This window comes from Mus caroli, chromosome 2 (assembly GCF_900094665.2).
Source record: "Mus caroli chromosome 2, CAROLI_EIJ_v1.1, whole genome shotgun sequence".
Taxonomy (NCBI): domain Eukaryota; kingdom Metazoa; phylum Chordata; class Mammalia; order Rodentia; family Muridae; genus Mus; species Mus caroli.
The window spans coordinates 26,059,417-26,084,570 of NC_034571.1; the positions used below are offsets into that span (position 1 = coordinate 26,059,417).

Sequence of the window (25,154 nt, forward strand, 5' to 3'; positions counted from 1 at the left end):
AAAAAAAAAAAAGACAAGTCAAGTCCCCTTTCCCAGTTGAATACCCCAACCAACGTGAACGGGAGAGGTATACCACAAAGAGAGTTTCCTAAGGAAATCCCCAGCCCTAAATCCTGATCAGTGAAATAACTTGGCACAGATGCTTGTGGATTTTATGCTTAAAAGCCCTGTAGGATCTTAACTCAATGTCTGAACTGTGGCCTTGACCGTGGTCCTGGGGCGAATGCTCAATAAGCTGTCTCAGACTGAGATCAGTGCTCCTGTGGCTTGTGAGGTGATTCTCGGTCCCCAACAATACCCAGTATGTTCCAGTGACAATTCATGGCTGAGATGCAGCCCAGAGTTAGAGTGCATGTCTAGCATTGAGGTCCTGGTTTGATACCCAGTGTTATGTGTGTACAATGCCCACAGAGCCCAGGGTCCTTTGAAACTGGAGTTACAGGTGGTTGTGAATCCATCAAACTCCTCCCCTCTTCTATTTTTCTTTAAAGATTTATTTATTATTATATCTAAATACCCTATAGTTATCTTCAGACACACCAGAAGAGGGTGTCAGATCTCATTACGGATGGTTGTGAACCACCATGTGGCTGCTGGGATTTGAACTCAGGACCTTTGGAAGAGCAGTTGGTGCTCTTAACCACTGAGCCATCTCTCCAGCCCATCCCCTCTTCTGTTTTACAGAACAGTTGTCTGTCACTTGATTCCAGAACAGCAAATGAAAGAAAATTAGATCTTTAAACTAAGTTTGTGTTTTGTTGGGATAAACTCTCTGTGCCTTGTGTAAAGAATGTCTTTGTATTATTCAAATGCTGATTTCTGTAGGGGGGGAGTGGGGATGAGGGGAGAGGGTGTCCCCCCCCCCACGGCACTCCTTCGGAGACGTGAGCACAGAATGGCCTTTGGTATTGTTACTTTTATGAAGCACCACCCCTTTCTGTGTTCTGTAAACATCTCCATCACTTTCTGATTGGTTTAATAAAGAGCTGAACAGCTTATAGCAAAGTGGGAGAGGATAAGGCAGAACTTCTGGGCAGAGATAGGAACTCTGGGAAAGAGCCAGACGCTGGAGATTCAACAGCCAGATGCTGAGGAAGAAGCTTGTGCTGGTACTGAAGAGAGAGGATGGAGGGCCGAGGGGCAGAACTTAGATCAGAATAAACCGGTTAATTACGTTATAGGAGCTAGTTGGGAAATAGCCTAAGCTAAGGCCTGGCTATAATAAATAATAATGTCTGTGTCATTACTCAGGAGCTATGGTCACTGACAGTCTTTTGACAGGTTTATTACATATGTGTATTGGATTTACTCACTGCCCATGGCTGGGTGGAGCTCAGTGGTACAGCATTCGCCATGCACATGCAAAGCCATGAGTTCACCCCTCAGCACTGCCCACAAAACAAAACACAAAATCCAGCCAGAACTGAGAGCTCAGGCTTCTCATCCTTACACTTAGGAGGGAGGCAGGATGATTGCCACGAGCTTGAAGCCAACCTGGGCTACAGTGAGTGAGTGACACTGGCTTTCCCTGGAAACCTCGGAGAAGAAAAACATCGTTGGCCTTGGGATTCAGCGGCAAGTCCAGCCCCACCCTATCCCGGACAGGAGGGAGGGAGGGGCAGGCTCACGGCTCTGCAGTACACACGGGTCCAAAGGAGGTTTTATGATTAACAGAAATGACTCTGATCCTAGAACCTAATGTTCTAGGGATTCCTTACCAGGGGAAAACATTTTTTTTTTTAGTTCTTATACCTGATGACCCCATCATTTCTGTAGGCTGGAGAACAGATATGAATGAAATGCCTGAGTTTGTTCTACATATGGACTTGGCTTCTAGCGTGGCCTCCTGGAGGGATTTGGGGACTACAGTTGCTTTAGTGGAACCATGACTAGGGACCGAATCGCATTTCTTTTCTTTTTTTCTTTTTTTATTGGTTTTTCAAGACAGAGTTTCTCTGTGTAGCCCTGGCTATCCTGGAACTCACTCTGTAGATCAGGCTGGCCTCGAACTCAGAATCTGCCTGCCTCTGCCCTCCCTGAGTGCTGGGATTAGAGGCGTGCACCACCACTGCCCAGTTCGAGTCCCATTTCTAAGCCAGGCATGGAACATGCTGTACTCTCAGGACTCTGCAAACAGAAGCAGGAGGATCACAAGTTCAAGGGGTGGAAGTAGGGGCTCCTGGACTCTGCCGTTCCCCACACTCCCTCCTCAACAGGCTGTTGGGATCGCAGGTAAACGGGGACCAGTGAGGCTGATCACAGATGCACCTCCTGCCTCTGTGCTGCTATCTATGAGGCTGTTCTTGCATCGCTGTGAAGATGACTGACTCCAAGGAGCCATTCCTGTTCACACACATGAACACACCAACCCAGCCTGCAACATGCAACATGAGTGTGAGGAACATAGCAGACAGCTTGGAGCTGAATTTGGATTGCCATGAAAAGCCCTGTGACTTTAGATGACTTCCAAGTTTCTAGTTCATGCCCCTCCTCCCCCCTCAAAAATGGTGTTTCAAGCTATTCCAAGCCCTGTCCAGCCGTCCAAAGGAAGAGAGAAGCTGCCTTGAGGGTTCTAATAACTTAAAACTTTATTAGGAACAGTAGCAACACCATGAGGTCACAGGAGAGGAGGTGGAAAGGCCACAGAGCCTCAGCAGGGCTAAGGTGGGGCTGGGGCTCCAGGCCTGATCCTCCATCCTTTCCTGTCCTAGGCAGAGAGGCCAGAAACAACCAAGGCTCTACAAGAACCTACAGAGGCGCAGACTAAGGCCCAGAACTGGCCCCCAACCCAATACAGCAGTCCAGACACTGGGTAAGACGGCTGAAACCCCCAAGAGATGGCCTATTTCCTGGAAACATGCCCAGTCACACAGCTGGGCCCTGCGTGTTGGAGGTGGGGCTGAGCGCCTCAGGGTTGGGGCTCTCCTTTCCAGCTGCACAGCCTCTCATCCATGGCCTGGAGTGTGGTCTTTTCCTGCAAGATACACACTGAGCCTTCTCTCGCCCCATCCAGTGGTTAGCCAGGCCCAGCAGCCTTCTCCACCCCCCCACCCCCACCCCCGGCTTTCTCTCACCTTCACAAAACAGAATCGGACATAGTGGTCAAAGTCCTTCTGATGGGGCCGGCTATAGAAGATGGAGACAGGGATGGCCGCCAGGCCCTGAGGACAAACGAGGAAGACCACATCTGTGTATAGCCTTGAGAGCTAAGCCATCAGCTCAGGGACAGAAGAAGGCTGGGTGTGTCCCCTCCATCTCCTGTGCTGGTCAGGAGAGACCACTGTGTGGCATCACACTAGGCTCCTCCCAGGGTGCAGACAGAACAGACTCTGCAGCATGCCTGGGCAGAGCTGGGAAGAACTATGTTTGAACCTCAGAGGTTTGAGCAGGATTCACAGCAGATGGGCTAGGTCCTCAGTGTCTAGGAGGGAAGGCCGGGCTCAGAGAGGGGCAGGGCCTCCTGGAGCCAGCATAGCTTCCTTATTCAAGTGAACCAGCCTTGTAGCAGGAGTCGTGGAAAAGGTTGGGCTGGCGTCCCTCGACTGGACCAGGCACATGACCCGTGCAACTACATCTCCTGGCCCTGGCAGGAGCCCAGCCTACCTTGTTTTTGATCATCCACTTGGCAAAGCGTCGATCATAAGGGTCATCCATAGCGCCAGGCAGGTCGGGCATGCTGCTCTCTGGGCAACAAAAGAGGTTGTGCTGAGTCCTCACCAACTTTGGTACCTTCCCAAACCCTGAGTGACATGGCCAGACCCACTCACTGAAGTCTGAGATGTCTGCAATGAGAAAGTAGCTGCCCTGGGGGATCAAGGGCTTGAGGCCCACTGACTGCAGGCTCTGGATCATGTGGTCTCGGTTCAGGCCCATGGCCTGTGGCAGCTGCAAAAAGTAACTGCTGGGTTGTCCAAAGTGTTGCTGCTCCCGCTCAAAGCACTGGGCTACTGCAGCCTAAACAAGGCAGATGGACAGATGGACTGATGTGATGGGTCAGCTATGATCTGTCTGGGGGGCTTTCTGGCACCTTCCCAGACCATGGGGTTTCCTGCCCTTCTCACCTGGGCCTGGGTGGGGCAGTGGAAGATAGAGTTCTGGTGCACAGTCCGCAGGTGCTTCATGATGTTATCTGGACCCATGACCCAGCCCACCTAGACCAGGAGACAGTAGGGTCTCAGGACCAGAGGAGGCCTCTCACCACCCTCCCATTGCTGCTGCCACCGCTGCCACCACTGCCTGCTACGTGGGCACACTTACCTTCCAGCCAGTGGCACTGAAGCTTTTGCCTGCACTGCCGATGGTCAGCGTCCGATCCCACATGCCAGGGAGGCTGGCTACCCGAGGCCAAGAAGAAAGAGCAAATGCTGAAATGGGCAAGGTGGAGGGAAGCGACCCAGGGACAAGCATGGTCTCTTAACTGAGGATTTATCCTCTAGGCTCTTGACAGGACCCATCCATTTCCTGCTCCTGACAGGCTTGGGAAGCAGATGCGACTGCACTCCTCAGAGCTCAGGGAGGGGAAGCCCCTGCCCACAGTCACACCAGTGCACAGTTCCACAGCCCTGGGGCCTGATCCCCAGGCTTAGGCTGCTCCCAGCTGGCCTGGCTCACCAATGCTGACGTGCTGGTGCCCATCATAGACCAGCCACTGGTAGACCTCATCAGAGATGCACAGGACATCATGCTGTTGGCACAGAGCAGCCACCAGCTCCAGCTCCTTCTTAGAGAATACCTGTGGGAGCCAAGGTCACAGGTGTGCAGCTGGGACTGTCCCCAAGGGCAGAGCCTGCTTAGAGTGCAAGACTATACCAGGTCTCAGAGTTTCTCTGGACCATCTCTTTGCACTATTGGTCAGTATTGCGTCTAGCTCTGCAATAATGACTCTGTAGGATTGGCTACGTCTGGATCCCACTGCATAGACAGATAAAGTCACTGTTCCAAAGCACTCAGCCCATACGCACAAGCCTTCACACCTCTGGGAGGATTGGTCCTCAGAGTTTCAGACATTCAGACCTCCCTCCCACTTCATGCAGGGAAACTGAGGCCTGAGAGAGTTCACGTTCAAGATCAGAAGGAAAAGTCTGCTTGCAGAGATCTCTGAATGGACCCCCTGGTACCTTTCCCAGAGGGTTGTTGGGTGTGTTGAGGACCAGGATCTTGGTGCGAGGTGTGAACTTGCTGGCCAGTTCTGTGGGATCCAGCTGCCAATCATTGCTGGATCCCAGCTGCCCTTTAGGAGCAGGACTCTGCGGGGGATGCGGAGGGAGCAGTATTTACTTTCCTGACCGCAGCTCATCTCCCTTCGCATCTGTCCCCATTTCTCTCATCTCAGCTCTGGGCTCTACCTCCATCTGCCCAGTTCAGGGGACTCCCTTCCCATGTCCCAGGATTTAGCTCAGCTCATACCTTGAGTCCCTCAACCCACCCATACCCACCCAGGAAACCTTACCAGCCTTGGCCTACCCATAACCACCTGGCATTCCTTACCGGCCTCAGGGACACGAACACAGGGCAACCTCCAGCCATCATTGTCATGGGTTCGTAACAATCAAAAGCAGGTTCTATGATGATGACCTGGTTCAAGGGTCAGATTAGCTGGGGTCAGCACTGCCCTGAGTTCCTCCCTCCCATTCAGATGTCACCTCTCACCTCGTCTCCTTCATCCACCAGGGCCTGAAAGGCTGTGAACAAGGCCCCGTAGGCTCCCACTGTCACCAGCACATTCTTGAGTGGGTCCATCTCCTGTCCCAGCAGCTTGCCAAAGAAACTTGCCAGGATCTTTGTCAGTGGAGGGTAACCCTGCCAGAACAGCACGGTCAGGCATTCAGCATCAGCCGTGACTGCACCAGCTCAGCTAGACCCAGGCAGAAGTCAGCTTCCTTGGGCTGAACCTGTTTCATCTCCTCTAGCAGCCTGGCCATGGAGTCAGACCCAGAGCTGGTATGTGGGGGAAGCTGACATTGTGGCTGTCTCCTTCTACAGCACAGCAGGGCAGCAGAAACCCACACTTCCCTGTGTGCCTACCTGATCCCCCGCAGCCCTGGGACCACAGATTATTTGTTGAGGTGCATTACAAAATAGAATGCCGAAGAAACTGTCTTGCCCAAGGTCGTAGGGAATGAGATGCAGGAATAGCATGGGTTTTTTTTCCTTTTTAAACAACATAACAACAACAAAACATTTATTCGGAGAGGAGTGGTGGTGCACGCCTATAATCCCAGCAACTGAGGAAGCAGAGGCAGACATTTGAGTTTGAGGCCAGCCAGGTCTACAGAGTGAGTTCCAGGAGAGCAAGGACTACATAGAGAGACCCTACTTCAAAAGAAAAAATTATTTAGTGTATGTGTGCGTGTGTGTGTGTATATACAAGTGTGTACACACATATGTATACCACCACACATATGGCAGTCAGAGACAACATTTTAGGAGTGGCTTTCTTCATCTACCATGTGGAATCTAGGGACCAAACTCTCAGAGATCCACCTGCCACTGCATCTCTTTTTGTTTGTTTGTTTTTATTTTGTTTTTTCGAGACAGGGTTTCTCTGTGTAGCCCTGGCTGTCCTGGAACTCACTCTGTAGATCAGGCTGGTCTCAAACTCAGAAATCCACCTGCCTCTGTCTCCCAAGTCCTGGGATTAAAGGAGTGTGCCCGGCTTCATATTTGACTTTCAAGTCATTAATTTTACCTGCAAGTTTATCCTATGGGATGGAGAGGTGGCTCAGTGGCTAAAAGCATATCTTGTCCTTTCAGAGGACCTGGGTTCAATTCCCAGCACCCATGTAAGACAGTTCCACAACCACTTGTAACTGCAGCTCCAGAGGGATCTGCCACCTCTGGTCTTCAGGGGCACCTGCAATCATGTGCATAGACCCACACACAAACACACACAATTAAAAATAACAAAAATGGATATTTAAAATAATGTAACAAGCTGGGCAGTGGTGGCACACGCCTTTAATTCCAGCACTTGGGAGGCAGAGGCAGGCGGATTTCTGAGTTTGAGGCCAGCCTGGTCTACAGAGTGAGTTCCAGGACAGCCAGGGCTACACAGAGAAACCCTGTCTCGAAAAACCAAAATAATAATAACAATAATAACAACAACAACAACAAAGACATATATGCTTTTAAAGATAAACTGGCAATGTTTATAACAGCCATTGGAAGCAGCCCACTAATTAGATAGACTCGGTAATTAACACATGGCACATCTGGGTAATGAAAGAGAAATAGCCATTAAAAGATGTGAGGAAATTCAGAGAACAAAGCTCCACCTGATACATCTACACTGGAACTCCTACACCTAAGGCTGGGGACATCACAGAAGAGTGGGTGGGAAGACTGTAGGAGCCAAGGACAAGGAGGTCTGCTTGGGACAGTGTCTTCTATACAGGACAGGGAAGCTGCCTAAACAAAACCTGCACAAGAACAAAACCAGTTGACATGCCAACACGGATGTGGGCCGTCTCACAAGGTGCTGCCCAATCACTGGTGCTAAGAGAATCACTCTTTCCCAGTGGTGAGCCCTCATAGGTTATCTAGTCTCAAGTGGTCAGCCCTAAACACTACACACAGAGGAGTACTAAGTGGCCTTCGCACGCATTGTGTTGTGTGTCCTTACACACTTTAACTGGGATAAGTGAGGAAGAGCTGGTGAGTGTGCAGGGAGCACTGGGCACAGGCGGAGGTGGAGGAAGCAGGGGATGATGTCAGCACAGTACTGCATGAAACTCTAAAGGGAGCGAGGAGCTGCACAGAGCTGGCCCCCCAAGGCCCTGGGCTGGGGGACTTTAAAGGACAAAGGGACTGACGACGCTTTGACTGGAAGGCTGTCCAGGATACATTCCTTACTGACAACCTTCCTTACCTTGCATTGCATTACAGGATGAGTCCATTCAAGGTAAAGAATAGTAAGCATTGCAAAAAATGTTGGGAAATTCCCTCCAGGCAATACTGAGACTGCAAAATTTAAGAAGTGCTGTTCTACTGTGAGTCCCCGACTTAGAGTTTCTCCTTGGGAGGGTCCCACATAAATTTCAAATAGGGGATCCTGTCCTGGTCCGGCGCCACCATTCTGGCAACCTTGAACACAGATGGAAAGGACCCTACCTGGTGCTTCCGACAAGCCCCTCACGCGCTTGGCTCCCCCTTCCGGCCCTGCTGTGGCCCACTGGCCCCGCCCTGCTCACACTCACCAGGCGCGGCACAGGAACCTCCTCCCTCCCTCCTCCCTACCTCTGGCCAGAGACTCTTTAGTCTCATTCGAGGGGCTTCTGAGGCTCTCAAAAGCTGCGACCTCATGTTGGCTTTGTTTGGCAGTTGGGCCAGAGGTTTAATTTCCCTAGTTCTAAGATTAGAACTATGTACTAGAAGGAGTGGGGAATGTGAGACCCTGACTTAGAGCTTAGAGTTTCTCCCTGGGAGGTAAAGCCCCTAAAACATTCCTCTAAGCTTGTTTTCCCTGATCTCTAAAAATACAGCTAGAAAGAAGCTCTTTGTTCTCTATAGCCAGCAAAAAGCCTTTTTGTTTCTATACCTTACAACCAGAGATGTGATAATTGTAATTTTACCAAGGACACCCGGCAGAGAAGAGCTGTAGTCCAACTCCTCCCAACTCCTCAGCTAGCTGTTAAAAGCCCCTACTGTTACCACTCTAACTCCCTGCCCTGCACAGCTGAAGGAGTTCCTCCTCAGCTAGCTGATAATAAAACCTCTTGCAGTTTGCATCAGGTGTGGTTTTCTCTGAGCGGAGGCCCAGCTTGGGGGGGGGGTACACTACCCAGCAGTGGTGGCACACGCCTCTAATGCCAGAACTCGGGAGGCAGAGGCAGGTAGATCTCTGTGAACTGGAGCCTAGCCTGGTCTACAGAGTGAGTATCAGGACAGCCAGGGCTACACAGAGAAACCCTGTTTTAAACAAACAAACAAACAAACAAACAAACGACAAAAAAAACCCCAAAAAGCACTGTTGTAGTCCAGTGTTGGCAAATGTCTACTGTGTGGCTCCCCACAAAGCCCTTGGGATTTAGGCTGATGCCAATGGCAGCCTGTCTTTCCCAGGTTGGTTGAGGTACCACCTGCTCCTGGAAGCTCCCTTCCTACTTCCATGTGCCACTTCCTCCTTTCCCACAGCCTGGATCAGAGGGTTCCTCATCTGCCTTCTGCCCTGGACCTGAGGTTCAGGGCACAGGACTCTCAGTAACTGAGGGACGCTGAACTGGGCTCTGTCCCTCGACCCTTGACAGGCTGTGTCAGTGCCCCAGGACCTTCTGGAGAGGCAGGAGACTCACAAACGCCATGGTGTACTGGTTGAGCATGAAGTTCCCCGTGGTAGCCTGCTGAAAAGCTTGCACAGCAAAGTCTGGAGGTGAGAAGTCAGGGAAGCCCTGGCCCAAGTTCACGACATCATACTCCTTGGACAGTCTGATAAACTCCACCCTGGCAACAAAGAGAGAGTCAGACCCTGGGAGGTCACCTGTTCTGCCTGTGTGCGGGTCAGAGTGAACATACATGGGACAATTTAGAAAGGTAACACACCTCTACCTCCACATGTGTGGTTCCCATGTTTTAAGGTGGCCAGGTCCTGTACCAATCATATGGCTTAGCCCAGGAGACTTCAAACTTTGACCTATGGTCTGAAACATTTATATTCAAAACCGTGTAGCTGGCAAGCAGGAGACTCTGGGTTGTCATATGACACAGCCTAAATTTCTCTCATCACCTAAATTTCTCTCATTCATTCTCCCTGTGGCTGGAGGGCAAGCTAGCCAAAGCTCCACCCGTGAGCCACACACCGCGGTTGCTCTGAGTCCTTAGAGACACCAGTTGAGCAGGGCGTGGTGATGTTTTACTTGGAGATCCCACAAGGATGGCCTAACCTGTTACATCTGTCCCCAGAAAAGTGTGCAACACCTGACTCACATTGCCACCCGGTGGGCTGTGTGACTGACTATGGTCTGGGCCCCTCTGGGGCCACAGAGCTGAGTGCCAGGCAACGCCAGGCTGTCCCATTGTGCCGTGGCCTTCATAGTGAGCTCCTGAGGTAGGTAGGGCACGCTCTCTGAGTCCTGTGCACTGCTCTGGTGACCCCCAGGAGGAGCGCACGGGAGTCAGGTGTGCACACGTGCAGAACTGCATGTGTGCCTGTGTATGTTTGTATGCATGGCAGGTGTGCATCTGAAGGTCAGAGGACAGCCTTGGTGCCACTCCTCCTCTGGCTCCTTCTATCTCTTTGTTTAAGGCAAGGTGCCTCACTGGTCTGGAATTCCACTGAGTAAACCACACTCATGCTGGGATTACAGATGAGCGCCACCACAGTTAGCTGACCCAAACTCAGGCCCTAACACCTCAAAGGTCACCACTTTTTTGAACAGGCCATCCTTCCAGCTCCAAACTAACAGCCAAATAGTCACAAGCACAGACCACAACATGTGTCTGGGCCTGGCTCTGTGCGACGGGCAGTGTTGTCGGTCTAAGCCCTGTTGTTGTGTGACATGGCAGGACATGGACTGGACAGAGGAGCTATAGCACTGTTTGGCTGTGTGTGCGTGCGTGCATGCGTGTGCATATAAAGAGCTGTTAGTGACTGAGGGCAAGAAGAACTGTATGTGTTAGGTAAGAGTGTACATTTTCCTTTTTGTGAGTGTACACACGTCTGTGTGTGTGCATAGCATGTGTGTGTGTGTATGTGCATTACCCAGAGGAGGTGGACAAGCATCTTGAGCTATGACCCTCCTATTCCTTTGATGTAAGGTCTCTTGCTAACCTGGAGCTAGGATGCTGAGCAGCACAGCAAGCCCAGCAGCCCTTCTGTTTCTGTTTGCCACAGCACTGGGAATACAACGAGACATGGCCATGCCCAGCTTTTTAAAAATAATATGTTCTAGGATTTGAACCCAGGTAGGTACGCTAGCAGACGCCACAGGTCCTTACACCCGCTGAACCATCTCTCCAGCCACAAGGATGCTTTTTTTTTTTTTTTTTTTTGAGACAGGGTTTCTCTGTATAGCCCTGGCTATCCTGGAACTCACTTTGTAGACCAGGCTGGCCTTGAACTCAGAAATCCGCCTGCCTCTGCCTCCCGAGTGCTGGGATTAAAGGCGTGCGCCACCACGCCCGGCAGGATGCTTTTTAAAACATGTTTTTGATTTCCAATGGGATGAATCCCAGATGTACGGAAGCCATATGGAGGATCAGCTATCATCTGTGGAAGCCATGGCCTGCTGTCTGATTGGGAGTCATTGCCAGTCCACAAGGTCCCTCAGGGAGAGAAAACCATTTCCAGTTTGTACCAGTGTCTCCTGCCCAGCCAGGTGGGGGACACTCAGAGATTTGAGGCTAGCCCACTATCTTGCCTCTCCTGTGCTGTGGCTGTCACACACATTTTGGGTACACTGAGTTACACAAGTCAGAGATTGTCAGCCCATGGGAGAAAGGACACCCAGACACATCCCCAACCCGTCAGCTCACCAGGGGTTGTGATCGATCCCTTCCAGCCTTCGAGCCTGCAGCTGTTTGGCCATGGTGAGCTGGGTACAAAGGAGGGAAGTCCAGTGTGAGAATCTTCCTGGTGTGTCGTGTGAGCAACCCCAGACAGCAGCTTTAAGATCATAGCCCCACCCTTGGACTTTTGAAATGGGTGTAGACCCAGCCTCAGGTGGCCCAGCTAGCTGGGACCTGTTCTCCTAGCCTATCCCTGCTGACTCCTCCAAGGGCTCCATCACCCTTCCAGCCTCTACCACCCACCTGAGGGAGGCTGTGAGCAGGGAGTCCACCAGTCCTAAGACAGAGACGATGGCCAGGTTACAGGTGACCCCAGAAGGGCTGAGGGCTAGGAAAAGGGGTATGGAGGGAGGAGGATGGTCCCAGGAACAATGGCACTTGCACTGGCAAAGGCCTTCCTAGGCTTGTACACACACTTAGGATGTGTACACTCTGGCTGGGCTCCTTGTACAGATGACAGCTTGCAGTGGGCAGAGGGGGTGATGTATTCAAAGCCACACAGCAGGACTCAGGACTGCTGCCTCCAGGCCAACTTGGAGCTCTGGTGAGGGGCTTGCTCACTCAGGCCCAGGAAGGAACAAAGCTAGGCCACTCCAGTGGAGGCCAATGGGAGATCATGATGGTCGGTCAGGATCTGCTAAGTCCCCATAGCACCCACAAGGCATAGGAGGGCCAGAGGCACACAGAGGCTCAGAGAAGCTACTGTGGACCCTGTCACAGCACTTGTGCCAGCAGTCTTGGCACCAGACCTTGCCCTGGAGAAGCCTTAGGCCATGTGTGGTAAGGAAGGCTTCACAGCAGTCTGAGACTCCTGACAATGGCACACAGAATCTTTGCCAGCTTTGTGCCCTGCCCTTCCGCTGAATCCTGGATGATGTAATGTCTAGCACTCACAGTGTAGACCACTGAGCTCAGAAGAGTCCTGAGACTACATCATTACATCCAAAATGTCAGGGTGATTTTTGTTGATAAGTTAATTAGCAAATACTTTACTTTTTCTCCTTTATTTATTATTTTTCTTTCTCTTCTCTTCTCTTCTCTTCTCTTCTCTTCTCTTCTCTTCTCTTCTCTTCTTCTTCTTCTTCTTCTTCTTCTTTTTTTTTTTTTTGAGACAGGGTTTCTCTGTGTAGCCCTAGCTGTCCTGGAACTCACTCTGTAGAACTGGCTGGCCTCGAACTCAGAAATTCACTTGGCTGGGCGTGGTGGCGCACGCCTTTAATCCCAGAACTCGGGAGGCAGAGGCAGGCAGATTTCTGAATTCGAGGCCAGCCTAGTCTACAGAGTGAGTTCCAGGACAGCCAGGGCTACACAGAGAAACCCTGTCTCGAAAAAAAAAAAAGAAAAAGAAAAAGAGATTTACCTGCCTCTGCCTCCCAAGTGCTGGGATTAAAGGCATGCGCCACCACTGCCTGACTTTACTTATTATTTTTCAACTTATTTATTTTATTATTTTTTTAATGCATTGGTGTGAGGTTGACAGATCCCTATAGACAGCTGTGAGCTGTCCTGTGGCTGCTGGGAATTGAACCTGGGTCGTCTGGATGAACAGCCAGAGCTCTCAACCTCTGAGCTCTCTCTACAGCCCCAATCTTTGAATTTTTTAGACAAGTTCTCACTATGTATCCCTGGCTTGCCTGGAACTCACTATGTAAACAGAGCTAGCCTTAACCTCATAGAAATCCTCCTGCTTCTGCCAAAAAATTTTCTCTGATATGTATATGTATATATTTGAGACAGGATTCTTTCTCTTTCTTTTTAGCCTAGGCTGACTCAAAGTTGTGGCAATCCTCCTGCTTCAGTCTCCTAAGTCTTGGGATTACAAATATGAGCCATCAAGCTTAGTTAAGTGTTGCTTTTGTTGTTGCTGCTGCATTTTGAGACAGGGTCTCACTTTATAGTTCTGGCTGGTCTGAATGCTGCACTGAGGTTCAGGGTGACCTCGAACCCACAGCAGTGTTTTAGCCTCTGCCAGGCCTGTCATTCCAAGCGCTGGAATTCCAGATGTCAACCACTATCCAGCTAAATACTTTATTCTTATGATTAAAAAATATAGGACACAATCACAATTTAAAAGAATGGTTAGTGATAGAATATACTAATATCAATAAAACACAGGATGTGCTAAGTGTTACAATTTTTTTTTTTTTTTTTTGGTTTATTTTGGTTTTTGGAGACTGGGTTTCTCTGTGTAGCCCTGGCTATCCTGGAACTCACTTTGTAGACCAGGCTGGCCTCAAACTCAGAAATCTGCCTGCCTCTGCCTCCTGAGTGCTGGGATCAAAGGTGTGCGCCACCACACCCGGCTCAAATTTCTTTTTTTGGTTTTTCGAGACAGGGTTTCTCTGTATAGCCCTGGCTGTCCTGGAACTCACTCTGTAGACCAGGCTGGCCTCGAACTCAGAAATCCGCCTGCCTCTGCCTCCCGAGTGCTGGGATTAAAGGCGTGCGCCACCACGCCCGGCTCCGGCTCAAATTTTTTATTATTTTATTTTATTTTATTTTGAGGCAGGGTTTCTCTGTGTTTCCCTGGCTGCCCTGGAACTTGTGCTGTAGACCAGGTTGGCCTTGAACTCACAGAGATTCTCCTGCCTCTGCCACAAAAGTGGCTGCAGCCACCACCAGCTACAAGTTTGTTTGTTTGTTTGTTTGAATACCTAGGGCTGGGGCTCAGTGGGCAGAGGACTTGCCTCCTAGGTTTAATCCCCAGCACCACGTAGCCAGGCATGATGGCACATACCTGCAACCCCAGCGTTTAGGGCGTGGAAGGAGGAGGCTTGGAGGGTCATGTACAGCTACACAGTGAGTCTGAGGCCAGGCCGTGCTACATGACACCATGCATTTAATAAATGAACAGGAATCCCTAATATGTATGTATCTAATCCCTAATATGTGTATGCATGCACACCCTGCTTGTGCCTAATATGCATGACACTGTAGGAAGGGTGAAGGGTGTCACCCAGGGCTTGCAGAGCATCTTCCTCTCTCCTTCTGCTTCCCAGTTTCTGTTTGCTTCTGTTTGGTAATGTGTACAGACATCACATTATTTGACTGGCTGGGTTTTATTTTTTTTTTAAGCTATAGCTTATTTATTCTCTGGGGGTACACATGTTACAGCATGTGTATGGAGGTCAGAGGACAACTTGCCTGAGTTGATCCTTAGTTCCCCACTATGTGAGTCCCTTCATCAAACTCATGTCACTGAGATTGGTGGAAAGTACTTCAGCTGATGAGCCATGTCTCCAGCCTGATTGGTGTATTTCTGGCTCTTTTTTGGCCTTTGATTGATTCTAACTGGTGCTCTTCACACCGCCTCTTTTCTGAGTTTGAGCCTGTCTCTAACTTACAGCTTCATGGGCATTTCCCCTGGTCACTGCAGCAGAGCCTCTCCCTGTGGACAAGGGCATGAAGCCAGGTGTACCAGGTAGCTATTCACCTGGGATTGGGGGCGGGGAGGGGGGGAGGGAGAGATTATGGATGAGATGAATGAGGTAAATGAATAACGGGATGGGGGATGGATGAGGCCCAACAGAGGGAGTGTGGAGCTTGGCCGGGCTGGGGAGGGAGCAGGGCAGGAGGGCGCAAATTTACAGAAGAACAGAAATGAGTGGAGATGAATGGCCTTGAGAAGGAGAGAGAACTGTCATTCCACAAATTTGGGGTACTCAAGAGTACCTTTGCAAAAGGCAGTCAATACATGGATACATCAGGGGACAGTGCTATTCTCAAGCTGTGTATACCACGATCAGCCAACCAAGATGTATTGTGCACCCAGTCTGTGCTATGAGCTGGGCTGGGCACTGGGCTAACCATGGGCAGGCAGTACCCAACATACAAGCATCCATGCAGAGCTAAGTTCCAGATGAGAGAAGCAGGACCAAGGGAGAGACAAGCCAGCTGTAGTCTAGAAAGACTCTGGAAGAGGGGGCTCATGCACAGCTTTAAAGGCAAGACCAAGCCAGACCCCAGGACCCTCCCCTCCAGGGCTGTGAACATGGGTGAGTGGATGCAGGACACTTACAGACTGGTGCAAGCACCGGCTGAGTGAGGCTCCAGCCTTCCTTCCCCAGAGTGGCCACAGCAGGTGCACCGAGAGGCCTGCTGCACTCCTGAACATGCCTCCCAGATCCAAGGCACTGCAGACTTCCCCTCCAGGGGCACAGAAGGGCAGACAGTCTAGGCCAGAAAATGGCTCCAAGCCAGGGCCTGAGTCTCACACACAGTTCTAACAACAACAACAACAACAACAACAACAACATAGAATCACTGTGCACTGGGTTGCTGCCAGGTACTTTATTGTGTGACTCACCTCAGTCACACTCAATGACCCTTTGAAGTTCAAATCACCTGCAGCGGCAAATGACCCAGGTGAAGGTCACTGACAAATGCTAGCAACACAGCATAAACCCAGACTCCTGCTCCAATTTTGGAAACACGCGCGTGCGCACACACACACACACACACACACACACACATGCACAAACACACACGCATGCATACTCAGCATTCCTGCTTAGCATAATGAACTGTAATATCCAAAATGAATTCAAGACCACCCAGTACCTTCCCCCTGCAAAAGGACTTTCCAAACTGTACTAGCAGGCAAAGTACAGGGCCAGATAAGGAAGCTGGCTGACTAAGCAAATGTAAAAACATAGTTTTAGCAGTCAAAATTGTTATTATTATTATTGGTTTTTCGAGACAGGGTTTCTCTGTATAGCCCTGGCTGTCCTGGAACTCACTCTGTAGACCAGGCTGGCCTCGAACTCAGATATTCGCCTGCCTCTGCCTCCCGAGTGCTGGGATTAAAGGCGTGCGCCACCACCGCCCAGCCCCCTTTATCTTTCTTTTTCTCCTCTCTGGTGAAAAATATGAGATGAGGGGAGGGGATAGAGGATGGGGGGAGAAGAAAAACCCACAAAGTAGCAGAGACCAGCTACACTCCCTGGATCTATTTGAGGGTGCTGAGCCAAAGAATAACCATTTCTGAGATCTCCCTTTACAACAGCTACACAGAAAAGAATGGCTTCAGAGTGGGCTTCATGTTGCATGCCTGTAATCCTGACATCTGGGAGACTAAAGCAAGGAGATTGGAAGTTTGAGGCCAGCCTTGACTACATATGTCAGCTTGGACTGACTACATGGTGAGACACTGCCTCACACCATGTATCAAGGGATGAATTCATCATGGTTGATGCTGTGGGTTTTCTGTGGTCCCTGACCCTTCTGGCTCCTACAATCTTTCCCTCTCCTCCATCAGTATTCATGGGCTCCACCTCATGTGTGGTTGTGGGTCTCTGAATCTGCTGCCATCACTTGCTGGATAGAGCGAGCGTCTCTGATGGTGATGATGCCAGGCTCCTGTCTATGAGGATAGCAGATATCATTGGGAATCATTTCTTTGGGGGGGGGGGCTCATTGAGACTGAACTGACAATCAGGGAGCCTGCATTGGTCTAACCTAGTCTCTCTACGTATTTTTATAGTTGTGTCGCTTGGTGTTTTTGTGGGACTCACTCCTCACAGATGGAGCGGGGAGGGAGGAGCTCTTTCTGACCACTTTGCCTGTTTTGGGGACCTTGTCCTTCTGGGTTCCCTGACCAGCGTTACTAGGAGGGGAGGTGCAGGTCTTAGTCCAACTTGCTATGCCATCTTGGGTGATATCTCTGGGAGCCTGCCCTTTTTCTAATGAGGAGAGGAGGGAGGGAAACTATAGTCAGGATGTAATATATCAGAGAATAAGTCAATGAAAGAATGAACACAGTATCTCATATGACTACATGTATGAGCTAAAGTAGCAAAAATCTGAGCTAGGGATGGGTGGACACCAATAACCCTCAGGAGGCTGAGGCAGGAAGATTGCAAATGTCTTTGTTATGTGTATGCGTATTCTGTCTGCATAGACCCCTGTGTACTGCAGGCATGAAATGGGAACCCGGAGGAGGGTCCTGGATCCTCATCCTCTAACTGGGGTTACAGATGCTGTGAGCTCCCAGCTGAGTGCTGGAAGCCTAATCCCTATTCTCTTCAGCTTTAGACAATACTCTTTTTAAAAAAGATTTATTTATTTCATGTATATGAGTGCACTGTCGTTGTCTTCAAACACACCAGAAGGGGAAATCAGATCCCATTATAGATGATTATGAGCCACCATGTGGTTGCTGGGAATTGAACTCAGGACCTCTGGAAGAGCAGTCAGTGCTCTTAACTACTGAGCCATCTCTGGAGGTTCTGGGCATAAAACTCAGGCTACCTGAGTTGGTGGCAGATGTTGTAACCTGCTCAGCCATCTTGCCAGCCCCAGAACCATAGGCAACCCAAGCTACATAGTTAAGACTGTGTCTCCAAACAAACAAACAAACAAACAAGGGCTGGGCCTGAAGCTCAATAGCGGAACCGTTCACTGGTGTGTCCCAGGCCTGGGCTCCGTCCAGGATGGACCACATGAATAACTACATCTTCTCTGGCCCTCTCAGCTCTGCTAGTCAGAGTACGTTTGGCAAGTTTCTCTCATTGCACTTAGAAGGTTTCCAACAAGGACAGCTCCAGTGCTCCTGTTCCTAAGATCAGGTACGTAGGCCCACGCACATGTGACTTCTCATGTTCAGGTCCCTTGTTTACCTGCACTTGTGTCTCTCCTGGCTCATGCTCTCTTCTGATACTCCATTTTGTGAAATGCTACATGGGTCCCCTGGTTTTATTACTTGGTGACAGCATGCTTTGCTGCCTGTCCCTGAACAAACACAGTGAGTAATCAGCCCCTGGCATGGGAAACGGGCCTGACATGACTGGTTGCCACTCCCATGTAACCTGTCATTTTGCAATCTATCCTTCCTTGAAATCTGTGGGGGAGAAGTAACTACAAAATTCATGTTATGCAACCATCAGTGATTAACTTTCTATGGTCACTGACATTTGAACTGTGTTGTTGAGAGCCAGGGTTATTTAAACAAATCTGGACAGCTGCAATTTATCCTTATCACAAAGGCTCTGTGAGGCTGCTTAATATAATGAATGGCTATGATTACGTTGAAGAGTGTTTGAGGAGGCTCTATGGAATTATAAACCCTGGCTTCTCTGGGTTGAGATTGGGGACATATAGACTTGCACCCAGTTTGATTTGTAAGTGTGTGTTCAGTGTGCACTGGAGCAGTGTATGGCTGTGGGGGTGGTGGTGGGGGGAGGACAGAGGTTAACTTATCTCCTCCTCCCCGAGAGGCACTACAGGTATACCAGGGTTATTCTTACACCACTTGGAATCGAACTCAGGTTAATACTGCAAGCCCTTTACCAATGGAGCTGTCTTCCGATACAGTTGCTGGTAAAGCACTTGTCTGGCATGAGTGATCTGGGCTCTATTTTTAGCAAGGCGTTGAACTCCTAAGAAACTTGAAGTAAATAATGGTGGCCTGGGGTTGGAGTGGGGGTAGGATAGTGGGTTACGAATGAGAAGTGATGTCCACAATCCCAAGGACTGTCGGTCACAGTCGTATTGTGGTGACAGTGGCATACGTCAGAACATTTACTCAAAATCACAAAGAATTTGATGGGATGTAAAATCCACAAGGTGTGGGGTGAAAGGGTGGAGGTGGAGTTGGGTGGGGAGCCTGGACTGCGGCTCAGGGATTAGGAGTCCATGTTGCTCTATCAGAGGATCTGAGTTGGGTTACTAGCACCCGTGTCAGATGGTGTCAGATGATTCACAAACACTTGGGACTCCAGCTCCAGGGCATCTGATATCCTCACCTAAACACACACACACGCACAGAGGTGGGGGTTCATAATTAAAAATTTTTAAATGAGCCAGGAGATAGTGAGATAGTGACACACACCTTTAGTCCCAGCACTGGGAAGGCAGAGGCAGGTGGATCTCTGAGTTTGAGGCCAGTCTAATGAGTTTTCAGCATAGCCAGGGCTACAAAGTGAGACTGTCTAAAAAAATAAAAAAACAAAACCCCCAAATGAATAAAAAATAAAATAAGAGGCTGGAGAGATGTCTCAGCAGTTAAGAGCACTGGCTGCTCTTGCAGAGATCCTGGGGTTGGCTCCCAGCACCCACATGGAGGCTCACAACCTTCTGTAACTCTAGTTCCTGAGAATAGGAGTCCTCATCTGGCATCTGTGGGTATGGTACACAGACACTGCACTGGCTAATTTGATGTTAACTTGATACTAGCTACAGTCACTGGCGAGGAGGGAGCACCAACTGAGAAAATGCCTCAATTTGATCAGGCTATAGTCAGGAATTTTTGTTTGTTTGTTTGTTTTTCTGTTTTGTTTTGTTTTTTTGAGACAGGGTTTCTCTGTGTAGCCCTGGCTGTCCTGGAACTCACTTTGTAAACCAGGCTGGCCTCGAACTCAGAAATCCGCCTGCCTCTGCCTCCCAAGTGCTGGGATTAAAGACATGAAAATCACCCTTCCCATCCCCACCCTTGGAAGTGGATTCTTTCTTTCTTTCTTTCTTTCTATCTTTCTTTCTTTCTTTCTTTCTTTCTTTCTTTCTTTCTTTCTTTCTTTCTTTCTTTCTTTTCCCCTCGTGGGTGTTTTCTTAATTAGTGATTGATGTGGGAGGAACCAGCCCATTGTAGGTAGTTCCACCCTGGGCAGGTAGTTCTGGATTCTAGAAGAAAGCAGGCTGAGCAAGCCATGGGGAAACAAGACCCTTTCATGGCTTCTGAATCAACTCCTGGCTCCAGGTTCCTGCTTTGTTCCTGTCCTGACTTCCTCCAGTGATGAACAGTGATATGGAAGTGTAAGCCAAATAAAGTCGATCTTCTCCAACTTGTTTTTTGGTCATGGTTTTTCATTGCAGCAACAGAAACCCTAACTAAGACAGGCATACACGTAGGCAAAACACTCATAAATGAGCTAAAAATAAGTAAGTATGTAGACAGACAGACAGACAGACAGATAAAATAGAGCCAAGCATGGTGGTGTACATCTCTAATCCCAGCACTTGGGAGGCAAAGCATACCGATCTCTGTGAGCTCTAAGTCAACCTGGTCTCCACAGCAGGTTCCAGGCTAGTCAGGGCTACACAGAAGTACCCTGTCTCAAACAAACAACCCACCAGAGAATCTCTGCCACGGGGGCAGCACAGGTGCTTGGGTACAGTAAGGAGACATCTCCACCAGGGCAGGGATCGGAGGGGCACCTCCCTGACCCTAGCCAGCTACTGGCCACCAGCATCGGCTTAGGAAAGCTTGTGGATGTATGGCCCTCGGCACTGGCTTGCTTCAAGAACTTGGTGCTGACTCCAGCTGTGCCTGGCTGCTGACCCCATTGTACCAACTTGTCCAGCAGGCTGTGTTTACCCTAGATGGAGTGCAGAGCCAACTCAGGCTGGCCTCAGGAGTTGCCTGAGTCCTGAGTCTGCAGTTTCCATGTTTCTTTTGCTTTAGGATGAACAGAGAATAAAGTCTCTGGACAAACCAAAATAACAAAACAAAACTCTCCCTTTTGCCAGGCAGTGGTGGTGCACACCTTTAATCCCAGTTATTCAGAAGCAGAGGCAGATGGACCTCTGATTTTGAGGCTAGCCTGACCTACAAGCAAGTTGCAGGATAGCCAGGAACGGGGAAACCTTGTCTGGAAAAGCCAAAAAATAAAGAATAAAGTTGTGGTGCTGGAGACAGCTCAGTGATTTCTCTGCCACAGGACTCAGGTTTGACTCCCGGCAGCCACATGGTAACTCCAAGCCTAGGGAGCCAACACCCCCTTCTGGCCTACATAGGTACTGCACACACACACACACACACACACACACACACACACACACACAAACAGACATGCATTTAGGCAAAATAACCATACACCTTCTTTTTTTTTTTTTTTTTTTAAAGGCACCAGGTACTGTGGTCTATGCCTTTAATCCCACACTCAGCAGGCAGAGGCAGGGCGATCTCTGTGACTTTGAGGTCAGTCTGATCTCCACGGGGAACCTGGCATTCAAGGCAAAGTAGTTTGTTCCAGTTGGGCGCTCTGGTCCCTTGAAGAATGTTTACATTTCCTCTGCCAGAAAATGGCCACTCATTGACACAACACTAACCACGGTGCCCATTGAATTGGGACGGGAGAAGCTTGGTTAAGACCTGTCCCCATTCCATGGCAAGGAAAAAAAACCTGAAGTCTGGCCTTAGATGTAATGGTCCCAGCTCCAATATTGCACTAGCTATGGAACATGGGTTGTCTTGACTTAGTTTACCCATCTGTAGAATGAGTACAGCAGGTCCAAGAGTGTGATCATGATCCCCGGCACCACAGATACCAACAAAACTGAGAGTCTAACCCAGGGCATGCTATGGTTCTTGTGTGTATGCAGTAACTTGCAGTTGACAAGAGACCAATTAAAATGGAAACCAGCAAGCTTTCCACAAAAATCTGTTTCACAGGACTACTACCAAGATGGCTTAGCAGTTAAGAACCATACTGCTTTTGCAGAGGACCTCAATTTGACTGCCAGCAGCCAAACCAGGTGGCTCACACACAACTGCCTGTAACTCCAGCTTCCAGGGAGATTGGATGCCTCTCACCTCCAATCATGTACACACACACACACACACACACACACACACACACTATTAAAAGTAAAATTAAAATCTCTTTTTTTTTTTTTTTGGTTTTTCGAGACAGGGTTTCTCTTTATAGCTCTGGCTGTCCTGGAGCTCACTTTGTAGACCAGGCTGGCCTCGAATTCAGAAATCCGCCTGCCTCTGCCTCCCGAGTGCTGGGATTAAAGGCGTGCGCCACCACGCCCAGCGCAGCCCCCCTTTTTAAGCAGTAAAAAAGAGGTTCCATAATATAAATGCCCCCCAAAAGAAATGCTAGCCTAACAGCTAAGTCATACAGGATGGAGACCCCAGCCCCTGATCTTGGAAAGGGCTGAGGACAAAGAAGTGGCTTCTGCAGGCCTGACTGCAGGTCCCAGGCCACAGGGATTGGTGGCAAGCTCAGGTGTGACAAATAGCAGGCAGGTTGTTTTTTGTTCCTTTTGTAAGACGTGGAACCAAAACTGAACTCACATTCTGTGGACAGTTTTTACATAACAGAGAGGTAGGGGGTCCAGCAGGGACTTGGAGAAGAGGCCACTAATTTTCTAGTTAGAGAAGGTGAGGGTTGGAGCTTCTGGGTAAGGAAAGAACTCATCCAAAAACAGAGTCCAGGCAAAGTACAAGAAATCCCCAGCCCTGAGCTTCATTCAGCTCAACTCCACCCCCACCCCCACCCCAAGAGGCAGAAACTTTTCAGGATCTGCCTGTGAGCACCAAGTCCGTGGGGCCCACTCTCTACTGGGATGAGCCTTTTCCTGCTAAGCTGAAGTGATTTGGCCTTTTGGCACAGAGGCAGGGTCAGGCCTCTTTTTTCTTTTCTTTCTTGTTTGTTTGTTTATTTATTTATTGTTTTTCGAGACAGGGTTTCTCTATAGCTGTCCTGGCTGTCCTGGAACTCACTTTGTAGACCAGACTGGCCTCGAACTCAGAAATCCGCCTGCCTCTGCCTCCCAAATGCTGGTATTAAAGGCATGCAACACCACTGCCTGGCCCAGGCCCTTTCTTAATAGCAAGGTTTTCCTGTTCCTTGGCAATTTGAGAATTCAGCCAATAAACAAAACAAACCAAACCAGGAAGACAAAGCCCCTTGTCCTGACATGTGACACCTTTATTTGCATCACCAGGACTGGTGCTCTGTGGACGGACTGCAAGGTCTGTGCAGGTGGGCAAGCTAAAGAGCATTTGGTCTTCCCATCTGGATTAGCAATCAGGAGTCAGGTCTTGAGTTACTAGGTAAAGTGGAGATGAGGAGTAGGTGGATTTGAGGCTTAGCTAAAAAGACTCGTGTCACAGGAACTAGACTGGAGGGCTCCAGCCGGCCCTGCTCTAACAGTGTGCTCTTTGCCAGCCCCTTAGTATCCTCAGGGAGACTGGGCAGGCATGCTACACACTTCTCTGTCACAATCTTGGAGAATTCCCCCTCTAACTTCACCCAGTCTGGTTCCTTGTACTATGCAAAAGTTTTCAACACGGGGCTGGTGAAATGGCTCAGCGGGTAAGAGCACTGGCTGCTCTTTTGAAGGTCTTGAGTTCAAATCCCAGCAACCACATGGTGGCTCAACCACCTATATATAATGAGATCTGATGCCCCCTTCTGATGTGTCTGAAGACAGCTACAGTGTACTTATTTATAATAATAAATAAATCTTTGGGCTGGAGCGAGCAGAGATCCTAAATTCAATTCCAACAACCACAAGAAGGTTCACAACCATCTGTACAGCTACATAAAATAAATAAAATAAATCTTAAAAAAAAAGTTTTCAGTACAGGAACTGGCTGCCAGGTTGTCCGTTGCTCTCACAGAAACATAGGGTGGAAACAGTGTCCTGTTCGCTGTGAGACCCTGAGCTCCCTACTAGGTCGACTACACAGGAGATCCAAAAATTAGTGCTAAGGCTCCCAGGAAGCAGAGGGAGAGACCTGGTGTCTTCAAACCCTCCTGCGGGTGGGAGGGGAGTGAGCATCTGTGGTAATTCTTTTCCAAACTCCGTGCCTCACCCATTGGTAAACAGAACTGATGTGTATAAAACGGTGAACCCACCCGTGGGGCCACCCTGGTGTCTACCATTGTGGTCACATTTGTTCATGGATGATACTCCAGGTCTATGGAGGACTGTGAGCCTTGGAGTCCACCTATGCGGGACAGCCCTGTTCTCTTTCGTTCACCCTCTCTTTCAGCCTCTTTCAGCCCCATTTTTCCTGCAGATCATGTGGCATGTCTGTGATATGCCTAGTAGAACGTGGGTTTTGCACATCTGACCATAGCAGGCTTCAGTAGGACTGAAGGCTATTCTTTCTGTCCCATTCACTTTTTAAAATTATTATTATTATTATTATTATTTTAACCTAAGTTATCTTGGAAGTTGTCCCACATTAGTACATGAATCCAATTGCCGTGCAGCCAGGGAACCGACAGAACCCAGAAGGACCCATAGAGACTATTGGCGCTAGCTCTGCAGGCAATTCTCCGTTAGCGAAGTCTGCATCTTCTTGGCCAGGACTACCTTGGGAGAGTGGTCGTGGGTGCAGAGAGAGCTAGCTTAACTGGTTCTGTGACTGAGTGCAGAGCTGCCAAGACCGCGGGTGCAAGTTTTTCTCAGGGGGTAGATCCTTCTTTCAGAGAAGCTACACACCACATACAAACAGGAGCACATGGATCAAAGAGCTACAGCACTCGCAAACCAGCTAAGTTCAACACACGATCTAGATGAAACCCCGCACGGCAACCAGGAACTGACCTGCTTCAGCGAACAACTGCGCGACCCCAAACGTATTCCCAAGGTTGCAGAAGTCTGTTCCTTTAAAGAGGCCGAGCCCTAGATGGGCTACTTCCGCCCAGATGCAGCTTAGCTCAGGAGAACTGTCAGAAGCAGTGCGAAGCTCAGTGTTCCCTTTAAAGACAGAGCGACAGCCTAGGGTCTCCATGCAGTTGCGCTCGGTGACATCACTTCCGGGGCGGAGACCTAAGAAGCGGTATAAACAAAACAAGGAGCCAAAGACCCACGGCGCGACTGGCTGTGGGTAGCCAGACCCAGGACTAGGGCTGCCTGCGTGGCGGCCGAGAACGGCGGGCCTTGGTGAGTGGATCGAGTATGGAAAGGGACGC

At 49.5% G+C, this 25,154-nt stretch overlaps 1 protein-coding gene across 4 annotated transcripts; it reads right to left on the reverse strand.

Moving 5' to 3' along the window:
• Positions 1 to 2,563: 2,563 nt before the first annotated feature.
• Kyat1 (kynurenine aminotransferase 1) lies at positions 2,564 to 25,154 on the reverse strand. Of its 4 annotated transcripts, none has more exons than XM_021156540.2 (14): positions 24,787 to 25,154; positions 15,521 to 15,724; positions 11,470 to 11,528; positions 9,291 to 9,438; positions 5,650 to 5,799; positions 5,488 to 5,574; positions 5,118 to 5,246; positions 4,612 to 4,732; positions 4,258 to 4,334; positions 4,062 to 4,151; positions 3,768 to 3,954; positions 3,604 to 3,683; positions 3,075 to 3,161; positions 2,564 to 2,974 (listed from the first exon to the last, which is right to left on the reverse strand). In XM_021156540.2, the coding sequence occupies exons 2-14, from the start codon at positions 15,614 to 15,616 to the stop codon at positions 2,909 to 2,911; spliced, it is 1,377 nt and encodes a 458-aa protein (XP_021012199.1). In that variant the 5' UTR covers positions 15,617 to 15,724; positions 24,787 to 25,154; the 3' UTR covers positions 2,564 to 2,908. The 4 variants fall into 4 exon arrangements, with proteins under 4 accessions (XP_021012199.1, XP_029330112.1, XP_029330113.1 ...); XM_029474252.1 differs by lacking the exon at positions 15,521 to 15,724 and adding an exon at positions 9,538 to 9,635 and having other exon boundaries at positions 24,787 to 25,150; XM_029474253.1 differs by lacking the exon at positions 24,787 to 25,154 and adding an exon at positions 9,538 to 9,635 and having other exon boundaries at positions 15,521 to 15,536.